Source organism: Anolis sagrei, chromosome 3 (assembly GCF_037176765.1).
Source record: "Anolis sagrei isolate rAnoSag1 chromosome 3, rAnoSag1.mat, whole genome shotgun sequence".
Classification (NCBI taxonomy): domain Eukaryota; kingdom Metazoa; phylum Chordata; class Lepidosauria; order Squamata; family Dactyloidae; genus Anolis; species Anolis sagrei.
The window spans coordinates 30,449,424-30,463,934 of NC_090023.1; the positions used below are offsets into that span (position 1 = coordinate 30,449,424).

Below are 14,511 nucleotides of genomic sequence, written 5' to 3' on the forward strand. Positions count from 1 at the left end.
ATGTCAAGCATAAAATAGGTTAGATGGCACTCCAGCATACATGGCAGTTAACAGATGCAGCTCCATTCACTGGTGTACTTTTCCTTCCAGTCTACAGGGCTGGGGAACAGATGGTAACACAGCACATTTTTGTTTGTTTGCTTCACACGTAGAAGCAGACCTTGAATAAAACTTGTGTGCCTGATATTGAACCACAGAGCTTTTTGGCTGGGGAACGTTAAGAACCATTGCAAAAGGAAAAACACTAAATCTTTCCAATATATGCTTAAAATCTTTGATGTAATGCATTCATGGAAAGGTGGAGACATGCAGCATAGCTTGGAAAAGATAGCAATACTCATACTGACTTAGAATTACAGAATTGGAAAGCACTACAAGGGCCACCCAATCCAACCCTTTGCTTATTCATGAATACACAATCACTTGAAGGTTTCTGGCAATTGTTTTCCGATCTCGGAAGAAGTATAATGTTCCATGTCAAGAAAATTTATACTTATTGGAAGTTTTTATTGTTTTTGAACCTCAGTTTAGCAGAGGCATCACACATCACACCCATCCAGTATATCTGACCTGGTAGACAAAATGATCATGTCTGCTGGGAGGTGCTGCCCATTGGTGACCTTCACAATGTCTCCCACTGCCACCTATTGAGTCAGGGGCAGGAGTGCAGCAACAGCATGGAAAAAGAGAAAATGAACAAAGACAGAAAGCAAGAGCCCATATCTATTGTTAACCAGCTAATTTATCAAGGAGGAGATGTGGAGACAGTGATGTGTGACGATGACTATTCTTGGGCAGGGTGATCTTTCTATTGCAATGGCAGGAGTGTCAGGTCTTTGCTCCTTGCCAAACAGCAGAGCGGAAGTAATACATTGAACATAAACACAAACATATCAAGACATGGACACTCCAAAATGATGAAGCAGGGAAGCATTGTATACAACAAGGGTAGAATGAAAAGGGCATCATGCAGGGACTCAAAGAGACAGATGGGGAGAAAAAGACAACACAGATGGACTAATTTGCATTGGGAAATGCATGACTGATTCTTTCTTCTTCCTAGGTCTACCCCCTCTGTAGTTCACCACTACCCCAGAGACCATTGATACATTATGCATTGATGATGATGATGATACAAAGTCACCAACAACTAATATAGAATTCATGTGTTATGCTACAAGCAAGCTGTGGCAGCACATACATATGTACATTGGAAAATGTAACACTGGGAGCATTGTTGTTGTTGTTGTTGTTGTTGTTGTTGTTGTTGTTGAAGGCTTTCATAGCCAGAATCACTCAGTTGTTGTGAGTTTTCCGGGTTGTATGGCCATGTTCCAGAAGCATTCTCTCCTGACGTTTCCCCTGCATCTATGGCAGGCATACTGGTAGCCAGATTTTGTTCATTTTCATGGTTTCTTCCTTTCTGTTGAAATTGTCCACATGCTTGTGTATTTCAATGGCTTCTCTTTGTAGTCTGACATGGTGGTTGTTGGTGTGGTCCAGCATTCCTGTGTTCTCAAATAATATGCTGTGTCCAGGTTGGTTCATCAAGTGCTCTGCTATGGAGGACTTCTCTGGTTGAAGTAGTCTGCAGTGCCTTTCATGTTCCTTGATTCGTAAAGCCATTGAAATCCACAAGCATGCGGACAATTTCAACAGAAAGGGGGGGGAAAGCAATGAAAATGAACAAAACCAGTATTTTAAAAAATTCTAAAATCATAACAATAAATAAAGAACAACACTCAAAAACAGAGGAATTCCAGACAATAAACAATCAGGGCCAGCTAATCACCTCCCAACAAAAGATTCCCCCTAGGAGTAAGAAGCCAGACCTAGAAACTGCTAGGCCATTAAATGCTAATAAAGGTGGCCAACTGAAACATTCACATGTGCCAAGGGGCAGCTCAACCCATTACGCAAAGTAAGCATTTGCAGTATAGTTGATTTTGCCCAGGGGAGCTCTTGAGGCGCTCTTGGGGGAAAATAGACCTTGACATATGTAGTTACTGGGATGTATAGTTCACCTACAATCAAAGAGCATTCTGAACTCCACCAATGATGGAATTGAACCAAATATGGCACACAGAACTCCCACGACGAACAGAAAATATATATCAGTGATTGGTTGGGGGGGGGGGGGGGGCGTGCCAAAATACTGTTTGCTTACCATTGAAAATTATCTAGGGCCGCCTCTGCATGTGTCTCAAGCAGACAAGAGTTTTTTCTCCCACCCTAGACATTCCACAGATATATAAACTCCATTTTCCTAGTTTCCAGCAAACCTCACATCCTCTGAGGATGCCTGTCATAGATGTAGGCGAAATGTCAGGAGCAGGCATGTAGCTGGGGGGGAGGGGCTTGAGGGGCTTCACCCCCCCCCCCCCAAATTCTCAGGGTGGTCTGTGAGAAGGCCTTACTGGTACATTATTTAAACTGTTATGTTTATTCATATAATGATCTGATCACCATGCTCAATATATCCCATATGCATGGGGGTATTGGGATAATGATACAAAAGGTTTACTAGGGTAGATCCTCAGCCTCCCCACCCCGAATCAAACTCAGTGCCCCTCCCCCCCGAATCAAATTCACATCCCCCCCCCCCCCGAATCAAAATACTGGCTATGGGCCTGGTTAGGAGAGAATGCTTCTGGATCAGGTAGAAAATACAGCCTGGAAAACTCACAACAACCCTATTATTGTTGTTGCTGTTGTTGTTGTTAAAATTGTTAGGCACTACTTAAATACCATTTTCTTTTTTAAAGAAAACACTAACTTTAACACACTTTAGATATCCTTTTTTAAAAAAAATCTTACCACATTTCAATAATAATCAAACATAAAAAGATATAAGTTTGCATCTGTAATATACAGTAAAAACTATACTTTCCTACAAGAATAAACAAATAATTGATATATGTTGGGAGTTGGGAGGGCACAACATTTAGGAGCAGCTCACATAACATGCAACACCATCCCTGCAAGTTTATAAACATTTATCCTCACTGTGTAATTTGCAGGGAATGCTTATACCAGTCCAAAAACCAAGATGCAGTCCACAGGCAGTTTGTGGATTCACCAGGGGTGCCCCTAGTAGACTGGAGTGAGGTAGCCACTTTCTGCTTAACCCACAAGCCACCACTGCTACAATCCTGTGTTGATGTAGTTGTGTGTCTTCAAGTTTTGTCCAACTTATGGCTATCCTAAGGAAGGTATTCTGGGGCTGAAAGTATGCAACTCACCCAAAGTCACCCAAAGTCATTGCTGAGCAGGAAATCACATCCTAGTCTCCAGTCATAACCCAATACTCAGATGACTACAGCACACTGGACCCAATGGGCCTCAATGGCATTTAAGAAGTCTAACTGGACAGACAATTGCATCCTGAATTGCAACTTGAATGGTCATATCACACTATTGAATCAGACTTGGTTGTCAAACAACCTTATCTGATAAAGATGCATCAGGAGGTCTTTACACTTGCAAATTCCATTTCCTTTGGAAGCTCTCTGAAGCATGGTGACTTTTTATTCACCTTCATTTACTATTTGATTTGACAAACCCCTTCTAATATATTTACAAGAGATTACAAATTGTCCAGGCCACAAACAAAATGTGTTCCCTATAATCTCCCATTTTATATAGTCTGCACTTCAGAACAGAATAACAATCTATTACTGCAAGCCAAGAGCAGAATGAAAGCACTGCATCGTTTTATCCATCCTCCAACTGACTTACACTATTTGTACTATGCCTATACTACGTATTTGAACAGCATATGCTGCACAAATGTTACTCTATGTATCTTTGATTGCATGAATTGGTGTACTACCTGCAGTCCTCCAAAGACAGAAGAAATGCATTATGAGCCAATTAACACGAGGTTAAAAATACTCTCAGTTCTAGTGGGAGATCTTTGGATGATTTGCAGTAGTTAAATCACAAGGATTTCTGACAAACAACTGTTCAGTCACAACAGAAAAAGAGGACTCCCCCACACCTCCTCTAAATGATACTGCTGAAATGGGAGGAGGCTGCAACTTTGTATATGGGGATGCTCATGTACATGCATGTGTGTATTTGTGTGCAGAATGCCTTTCCTCTTCTCCAGTTGCCATGTATTTGTTTACCGTGTCAAGCCGGAAAATACTTTCCTGGTTGTGTGCTAAACATGATGTTGTGTCTGTATAACCAGCTCTCAGATATTAACTTCACTACTGATATACCACAGAGGTGGACAAGTAGTGTTCCTCCTATGTTCCTTCATGACATCTCTCAGCACCTTTTATAATAGGCTAAGACTGATGGAAATTGAAGTCCAACCACATTTAAAGGTACACAAGCTCTCCACCTTTGCCATACAGGACTCTGAATGTGCTTGAGAACATAGTTTAGAAATGTTATATGGGTTATTGTTCAAAAAATGTAGTATTTCTAATTTCTGCTTGAGAATATACCAGAGCTTTTTTGAACCTTTTTGGGCCCTTCTACATAGCTCTAACGGCGCTCCATGCAGTCATGCCGGCCACATGACCTTGGAGGTGTCTATGGACAACGCTGGCTCTTCGGCTTAGAAATGGAGATGAGCACCACACCCCAGAGTCAGACATGACTGGACTTAATGTCAGAGGACTACCTTTACCTTACCTACATAGCTCTATAACCTAGAATATCGAGGCAGAAAATCCCACAATATCTGCTTTCAATTGGATTATCTGAGTCCACACTGCCATATATTCCATTTTAAAGCAGATAATACGGAATTTTATTCAGCTGTGTGGAAGGGGCCTTTGTCACTTCCATGGACAAGGGGTGTATCCACACTACACAATTACAGTTGGCTTTCCACAATTATGGATTTAACTTTGGAAGATTGATTGTTTGTGGATTTGATTAATATAGTCTTTTTAGGAACCTCTAGGTGCAGGACTTCTTAAAAAATTTTCCAATTGCAACCTCTTTTGGCCCAAGAAATGTTTTTGGGACCCCAAGTATACAGCTACATAAAATAGGTATAAAATCAAACATGTACTGATAACAAATCCATATTTGCAAGGCTTGCTAAACAGGCTGATTTTCCTTTTTATAAAGTACAGCAAAACCATCTTCTGCAAAGTTCATTACAAACACTGCACAACGGATTTGTGCAAATGTCTAAATGTCACTGGGTGGCATTCAGAAAATGTTTACTTTTGCAAAATTTTGACACCCCAATATTGAGATGGGGTGGTCATTTGGGGTCAGAACAGTTTAAGAAGAGGTGCTCTATTGTAATTCTATGGTCACTTCTGACAAAAAAAATTCAGTGTACTGTCAATGTATATTGTACAAGTTTAAAATCTCCATGCTGCTGGCTGTGAAAGAGTTAAGTTGTGGAGCATTATGAAGCATGCATGGAACAGACAAGGAAGATGTTGCAATAGTTTAGGAGGCTGGACACTGACTCAATGGGCTGATAACCAGTACCGTAACCAAGATTTTGATTCGGGGGGTGGGGGCTGAGTTTGATTGGGGGGGGGGAGGCTGAGTCTGAGTCTGAGTGAAAGAGGACCTACCCTAGCAAACCTTTTGTATCGTTATCCCAATACCCCCATGCATATGGAATATATTTTGCATGGTGATCAGATCATGATATGAATAAAGATAACAGTGGGATATAAATATAGCAGAAACCATTTGTTCTTTCTCTTTGCTCTTCTCCCTTGCTAAGGAGTAAGTGTTATTGCAATGAATGAAATGTAAATAAAGATAAGAGCTGCTACTGAAGCAGAAACAACTGTCTGAAGTCAATTAATTGGGTAATAAGAAGCAAGTTGGCTAGCCAATTGCATTGGTAAAAATGGCCATAGGATCAGACTGGAGGACCTAGGGAGGTGTTCCCTTGGCTAAAAAATAGTGTTTTTATTAGCAGTTTTCCACTTTTATGCGAGTCCTGTGCCCCTAACGCTTGCAAAAGTGGAGGATGTCATGTACAGTGCATTGACAGCCCATTAATAGTCATAGTTCAATCTTACAAAATCCTGTGATGTGTACTTTTCTGACATACTGGTATTCCTCTGCTAGACAGAAATACTCCACACTCCAAATTGCACACTCCAGCTCTCTAGCTTAGATTTCTAATAACCTCCACAAACTACATATCACAGAATCCCACAGAATGGAGACATAGCTATTAAAGTGGTCTCAAAAAAGGAATTAACCACATTAATGCACATTTTCAGTATTACCCATTTATTGTCAAGACAGAAGATTGTGAGAAACCATATACACCCCAGGGACACACTAAAGTTTTTTCAAATAAACACATTTAAATGCAGTTCCCATTCTTGATGACACTCAAAAATAGTAACTACTTTCAAAAACAACTAAAAATGCTTCTTACCTCTTTCCACATAATATTCTGCCACATGCCATTTCTTAACACTGTGGGAGGAGTAAATAAAGAGAAGCACTTTTTAAATGCTTTCTTCAAAGTGAACAGTTTTACTGAATGCCTATGAAAAAAATCATTTGGATAAAATGATCCAAACAAACCAAAGAAGCCAAAGTAAGTATGTGTGATTCCATGTAATTAAACATGGTGATTATAATCCAGGCAAGCAATGTGACCTCCTTGCCTTTGATAGCGCCAACCTAGCTGATGCCTCCTTGAACCTGCTTGAATAGAGGCAATAGCACTGTGTCAAGCAAAGAGCTTTAATCGTTCCACTGCAGGAAACCATTTTTCATTTTCATTTCTTTACAACAGAATCAGCCATTGCCCATGACAATACAACAACTAAAACAAAAGAACCTGAATTCAAAAGCAAACCCTAAATATAATAGAGTGAAAGGAGAGGTGCCAAGTACTCACAAAGGTCATCTGGAAGTGTGTGTGATGTAGATTAATGACGCTAATGATTTGTTATATTCATGCTTAACTGTTTATTATGCTACTGTTTTAACTATCCTTTAATTGTTTTTATGATGTTTAGCATTGAATTTTTGCTGTTGTTAACCGCTTTGAGTCGCCTAAGGGCTCAGAAAGCGGTATATAAGTGAAGTAAATAAATAAATAAATCCTCTTAATAATAATTTGTTTTTACAGGCTGTATTGTTTTTATATCACATTTTAAATGTTTTAATTGTTTTTCTAATTGTTTTAACTGTATTTTTCTAATTGTTATGGCATCGAATCGCTGCCAACTGTGAACTGACTGTGAGTTGCCTCTGGCTGAGAAAGGCGGTATACAAATGCGGTAAATAAATAAAATAATAATCACAAAACACTCTATTTATATCCTGCCACCATCTCCCCAAGGGGACTCGGGCAGCTTACAAAGGCACTCTAAGGTGTAGCATATAACATAAACAGTACATGAATATAAAACAATATCACATAGACATGATCAAATAATCACTATCAACACATATAATATAAAATAGCACAATTTTAAAATGGAAACCATCTGTAAATAAAACTAGCTGCCATCAATTCACAACTAAAATAGTATAGTGTCAGTCCCTTATGGGACCATTTCATCCTACTTGAGGCCAAAAGCCTGCTTCAAAATCTATGTTTTTAGGCTGGATCAGAAAGATTCAAGGGTGGGAGCTAACCTAATCTCTTTTGGGAGGATATTCCACAGCTGGGAAGCCATTACAGAAAAAGCCCTCTCTCTCATTCCCACCAACCACACTTGAGACAATGGTGGGATTGTCTCAAAGCCTGCACAAGGCTTTGAGATGCAATCTTGAAGATAGGTAGGACCTGAAGCATATAGGGTTTTATTGGTGATAACTTGCACCTTGAATTGAGCCCAGAAACTTTTCAGAAGCCAGTGGAGCCGATTTAGTAGGGGCATGGTATGCTCCCTATGGCTAGCCCCAGTTAGATTATATATAAAACAATATCACATAGACATGATAGTGGTCCATGCCTTAGTTACATCCAGAATAGATGGACTACTGTACTCTATGCACTCTTTGTGGAACTGCCTTTGAAGACAGTTTGGAAGCTGCAGCCGACCTTTGTACTAACTGCAGCTTCCAATCTGTCTTCAAAGGCAGTTCCACAAAGAGTGCATAGAGTACAGTAGTCCATCCATTCTGGATGTAACTAAGGCATGGACTACTGTGGCCAAATCAGGCTTTTTGAGGTACAGACGCAGCTGGTGCACAAATTTTAACTGTGCAAAGGACCTCCCAGCCACCACTAACACCTGATCTTCAAAGCATCAACAACGAGTCCCTCAGACTGATGACCTGTGTTAAGCACAGGTTGCCGCCCTGTACCCCACCTGGCCTCGCAACTGACCAAGAGGACTTTATATACTTTATATCAGCAAAGTTTATAATTATTAGGTAAAAGGTAAAATCTCCAATGATTGATAAATACCATCAAGTGGCATTTTTAAAAACCATGCACACTTCAAATTATCTTTTGGGAACCAAATTAGTGGAATGTATTATTGATCAATCACAAACTACTAAAACTGAAAGCATTCATTTTTGAGGCAAGCTGGTATTTTTCCAATTCCTCATTTGGTTTCAAAGAAGTTAAAAGAAAATCTTACCTATTGTTTTCTTTTTGTTCACTGTGCTGTCAGCCTTGTGTCTTTTCTGTTTGAGAAATCACAGTAGAAACATTTATTTTGACTTGAGTTGGGAAGGGAAAAGCATTGTGAAAAATGATCGTGCCTGTTGAAACACTACAGCAAAAGAAGAAAGCCTGGAATGCATTTCTATGGTGTTTTAAGGGTCAAATAACAATAATTCTACAATATATATCAGTGGTTCCCAACTTTTTTTTGACCAGGGGCCACTTGAACAGGAAACACTTTGACCAGGGACCACTCTCCAACATTAGTACCAAAAGGGTTACGAATTTTGGGTCAACTTTAGATTTGGGGTGATGATTCAGAAAATTGCATTGGATCGGCCGCATCAGCTGTAGTTTCTGATACAGAACATATGCCATCCAATAGTCACAATCTGCTTGCCCACAGAAAACCATATTTAATAATCTAGAACTGATATGGTAGTTGTAATCTTTAATGGGTAGTCAGCCTCTCCCCTCCCGACTTCCCTGTTGCCTCAGCACTATAAGGGGGTTTTGCGAGACCAGTCGCTCTCATTGCCACATGGTTTCTAGGCAACGGTGTAGCAATGGTGAGGCCACGGACCATATTTTCATTTTTGCGGACCACTGGTGGTCCATGGACTACAAGTTGGGAACCACTGGTATAGATGCGTCCTTAGTCAATCTTAAAGCACTACGGTAAGTCACTATTTTTATTCCTTCATTATAGATTATTAACATGCAGGTTTAATACCCACTGAGCTACAAAATTATCCTGGCAGAAGTTGTAGAAAGGAACTCACTGTATATATCCCACCCCACCTCTCACACACACCCCTCCGCTTCAAACACAAGCCACCATGTTAACAGCACTATGCAGAATATAGTAACATTATAGAGAGGCTTGAATAGTCCTCTCCTTATTGTCCTTCCAACAGCAAGATTTTTTTTAATTCTGATAAGCTTTTAGAAATGAAAGCTTTTGAAAAAAGGGCTCATAAAAGGCTCGTGTACTGTTTTAATATGTATTATTTCAACAACTTTGTATAGCCTTCCTAAATGTATTTTCAATTTATTGTCAAAGGCTTTCATGGCCGGAATCACTGGGTTGTTGTAGGTTTTTTCGGGCTGTATGGCCATGCCTCTAGACCATGGCCATACAGCCCATAAAAACCTACAACAACCCAGTATTTTCAATTGCTGAATATGATTAACAGTTTATTTATTTGTTTATTTATTTATTTCGACCATTTATATCCCGTCCTTCTCAACCCCCGAAGGGGGATTCAGAGCAGCTTACAACTGGCAATCATTAGATGCCAACAAACAAAGAATCGCAGTACAATTAACATTAAGTGAACCAAAAAGATTATACAATACATTAAAATATTGACAATTAAGTACTAAAACACAACCAAGTTTAATGCTGTTCTAATATTGACTTTTTGTATGTTGTTAACTATACTATAATCACTTTCATTTGTAAGCTGCGTTAAGATGCTATATTGGGGAAAAGGCAGAATATTAATAAGGGTGGCGGTGATTATGATGATAGTGAGAGTGATGATGATGATGAATATGTTCTGCTCATTTTAAGCCAGAATTCTGTTGCTGGCATATACTTTCCAACAGGTTACATATGAAATTGATGTGGAGATACTGGAAATATAAATATACATATATTATTTGTACATTAGAAGCACTGAAATGTAGAAAAATCAGGTTTTCTCTGTATTAGAAGCCAAGCTGACAGGACAAAGGGATGCTGAAGGATCTGTGTTCAAGGCACAGGCAAGAGGGAGGTGAACATTCCAGGAGGGGGAGATAAGAATGGCCTAGCACCAACAGACAGAAGTAAAAAGTAAGGAGTCTCTCCCCCTCCCTCCTGATAGGTCAAAAGTAGGCCCCGTGATGGATTTGTGTAAGCTGAATCCTAGTATCTTGATGTAAGATACTCTTTAGAAAAATATGGAGACATTTCTCTTGCGTGTAGAAAGATAGAATTTGATATTTCTATGATGCTTAAGGTGACATAGTGATTACGTTACATATGTAGAAGTGTGATTCTTTATTTGCTTGCATTTGAAAATGTATAAAAGGGAAAGTCAATGCCTTTATCCTCACTCTGGTTTGCTTTTGGAGGAGATTCCATGCAAGGGTCTCAGCTGAAAATAAAGCGTATTTTTCTGCCTCCCAAAAAGGATCGCTCTTGGTATTGTCTCTCCTATCAGCCACAACAAAATCAGAGTTTTTAATGGCTTGCGTGGGGTCTCAACTACACGTTCTCCCAAGTTGGTCAACAGTCTGTGACACCCCTGAAAGTATATAAAGTTGCAATTGGGTTGTCCTCCAACCAGTCTGATCATCTTAGTTTGCTCAAAATCCTGCTTAGTTATGTTTTTGTATTGGTGATGTGCCTTCATTTCCAATTTCTAGCAACCGTAAGGTGAATCTATCATGGGGTTTTCTTGGCAAGATTTGTTCAAACCAGGTACACCTTTGCTTTTCTCCATGCCGAAACCATTGCAATCTGCAGGCTTACGCTACTTAACAGAATCTGAGCCTATTGCACAGTGATTTAAAGTCCTCACTCCATTTATATGTACTTATTTTAATTTATCTATGACAAGTGAATAATATTTCTATTTTACAGATTGGAGCTGAGGCTAAGAGGCAGTGCTTCAATGGGTAACATTTTGAAGTCCATTTCTCATATCTACTGAGACGTTGTGGGCCATTTCTGGTCAAAATCTATAGCATGCAAACATTTCCCAGTTTAACTCTTCAATCTACAATATCTTTAATTGAGGGAATGGCTTGGGGTGACATTTAATGCACTCTTCATTTCTTTGGCCAGGCACTGCAGGTACAAAACAAAAACAGAAACTGATGTGCCAGTAACTCCAAATATGCACAGACAGAATGGAGCCCTTCCTGCAAGCTTCTGAAAGGTTGTTTTATTTTAGTGGCACAAATTCATTAGCGTTCATTTTTTTTAAAAGGAGAGAATTTAGGGTCTGTCTAAAGATAAAGAAAAATGCTTTGTACAGGGTACAGGGGAGCTTTTCCACATACAGCAGAACTTTAAAAGCCCTTCTTTCAAAAACAACAGCCACTCACAAACTCTTTCCCTAAACTCAGGGGATCTCTAAAAGGAGGCTATGATACAGTATAAGCAGCTCAAATAAAGCAAAGTATGGTATAAGCCAGGGGTCCTCAAACTTTTTAAACAGAGGGTCAGGTCACAGTCCCTCAAACTGTTGGAGGGCCGGATTATAATTTGAAAAAAAAATGAATGAATTCCTATGCACACTGCACATATCTTATTTGTAGTGCAAAAAACCCACTTTAAAACAATACAGTAATTAATATGAAGAACAATTTTAACAAATATAAACTTATTAGTATTTCAATGGGAAGTGTGGGCCTGCTTTTGGCTGATGAGATCGGATTGTTGTTGTTGTTGTGTGCTTTCAAGTCGTTTCAGACTTAGGTTGACCATGAGTGAGGGTAAGATAAATGACTTTGTATCCAGCCCCCGGGCCTTAGTTTGAGGACTCCTGGTATAAGCCATGTTAGGTTCCATATGAGAGAAAAGTAGGATATACATTTGGGAAAAAATATAGTAATAGTAAAGTTACTATTTCAGATCACAATCTCCAGAGTTCATTACATCAGGGGAGACGTTATCAAGCCCTTAACCCCTGAGAAGATATACTGAGCAGTGAAGCACCATCAAATACTTGTGGCATATCTACACTGGTTCATTATCCCGAAATTGGGGCAAATAATCTCCATGGCAGCTAAATGACACACTAAACTTTGGCTTGGTCAATTCAAGCAAAAGTTTGTTAATGTGGCTTTGAACCACATCAAGCAAAATCCCAGGTTGCTCTGAATTCTCCCCCAGTATCCAGAGCAAACCACAACTTTGGGCCTGTGCAAATAGTTGGACAAGTTCTAAGACTGAACTGTATTCATTGTTGTTTACATGGCACTAACAATCTCCCTCCTGTTGTCACTGTAACAGCAGGTAGCAGTGTACCAGCAAGATTCTAGCTTACAGTTTGTATATAGCATATGGTTTGGCATTAAGGTTAGCAAAGCTGGAGGGTCAGAAACAGATTGTTGGCCGGTTTCCTGAACATATCAAAGATATACAGTACTTACATAGTCTTCTATAATTTCCTTAATGCCAGCAACTGTGAGAATGAATATCAATGGCACCAAGGTGGTATATCTTCCAGTTGGAGAGACATCTGGAATTTGCTGAAAAAAGAAGGGAAAGCGTTTTCTAACATGTTACCAAACATAATTATGGTCAATGTGGTTCTTGAACATATTGGGAATTATAGATGTACACAAATGCCCTAAACCATGTGTTGAAGAAAGAACAGTTTTGGGAAGTGAGAATTAAGAGTGAAATATGACACAGTGTGTGTGCTTGATATTTTTCTCCTTGATATTTCTTCAACCCAAATTTTGTTCCTTTCTGTAACTTTTCCCTGTTCTGGTTCCAAAACCAAAAAGAATAGGACACAGAAGGATGATATGGTGGAGAGAATTACAGAGTGATACAAGGCTTAAACAAACTATCCTTTCCCATGCTTCTCCAGTGTTGGCTAGGATTATGTGTGCTCAGGCTTCAGACCTCTTTCTACAAGAATCTTTTTGAACCAGACAGTTTCCGACTTTCCTATCAAACCCAATCAGCCCTGCTAATGGCTGGAGATGATGGGAAATAATATGGGACTCACAGTTAGAAAAGGCTGTTTGGCACAGAAAGGAAGAGGAGACTGCAATGTTGGTCCCTGCGGTTGGCAAGCACTAGTGCATCTTTTGAACAACTAGGCTTTTCCTGACCAACACAGGAGCCCTTCTTCAGTTTTGAATAAAGGTCACACTACATTTGGGTCTAGATATAATTTTTGCCTTGTGTGCTAATTGCACCCGTACCTTGGGAACTCAGACCTGCCTATGGTAGCCCATGCTCTTGTTACATCTGCACTCTATGTGGGGTTGCCTTTGAAGACAGCCTGGAAGCTTCAACTACTCCAGACTTCTAACTGGAGTGGCATACAGGGAGCACAAAGAACTCCTCTGTTGCGTCAGCTCACTGGCTGTCAATATGCTACCAAGCCCAATTGAAAGTGCTGGTCTTGGCCTATAAAGCCTTAAACAGTTCTGGCCCAACTAGCCTACCAGAACTTTAAGATCATCTGGGGAAGCCCTGCTCTTGGTCCCACCTCCTTTACAGGTGCAATTTGTGGGGACAAGAGACAGGGCCTTCTCAGTGGTGGCTCCTCGGCTGTGAAACTCCCTCGTCAGTGACATCAGGCAGGCTCCATCACTTCTGGCTTTCAGAAAAAAAGCTAAAGACTTGGCTTTGCATACAAGTGTTCGAAGAATAAGTTACTATGGGTTTTGACATGGTCTGAATTAAGGATTTGAGCAAGGTTATTGGATGAATTGAACTATCATTTTAACTATGGGATATGTTTTTACTGTTTATTGTTGGGTTTTACTGGCACTGAATTCTTGCCAGAGCTATAAGCAGCCTTGAGTCCCCTTGGGTGAGAAAGATGGGGTAAAAATGAAGTAAATAAATATAACTACTACTACTACAAAAACAAAACAATAATAACTTTATTTTTGTATGCTGCCTCCATCTCTCCGAAGGGACTCAGGGTGGATTACATGGGGCCAAGCCCAATCAATAAATAAAAAAATGTGGAGTTGTACTCTTTTCTAGTCCAGCACCAATGATATTTCACATAACAATATATAGGAAATTTTAACAATTGATCTTGTTTCTGTCAGTTGTTCATTAGCTAACAGTCTCCAAATCTGTTGAACTACAACACCCATCACCTTGCCCATCATAATAGTTTGCTCTACATCTCATTTCATGTAGTAAAAGATACATGTCTGGAAAGCTTTACAAGCTCAAT

At 39.7% G+C, this 14,511-nt stretch overlaps 1 protein-coding gene across 4 annotated transcripts in view; it reads right to left on the reverse strand.

Annotated features, from left to right (window-relative positions):
- The window catches only part of ATP8A2 (ATPase phospholipid transporting 8A2), a 438,434-nt gene that overhangs the window by 322,766 nt on the left and 101,157 nt on the right, over positions 1-14,511 (reverse strand). For 3 of the 4 annotated variants that reach the window (XM_067466581.1, XM_067466582.1, XM_060770914.2), the window contains exons 4-7: positions 12,731-12,829; positions 8,556-8,601; positions 6,383-6,423; positions 571-644 (exon numbers count right to left, since the gene is read on the reverse strand). In XM_067466581.1, coding sequence (XP_067322682.1) covers positions 571-644; positions 6,383-6,423; positions 8,556-8,601; positions 12,731-12,829 — 260 coding nt within the window. Of the gene's footprint in view, positions 1-570; positions 645-6,382; positions 6,424-8,555; positions 8,602-12,730; positions 12,830-14,511 lie in introns of those variants that run through there. The other variant, XM_067466583.1, reaches the window with a different exon arrangement.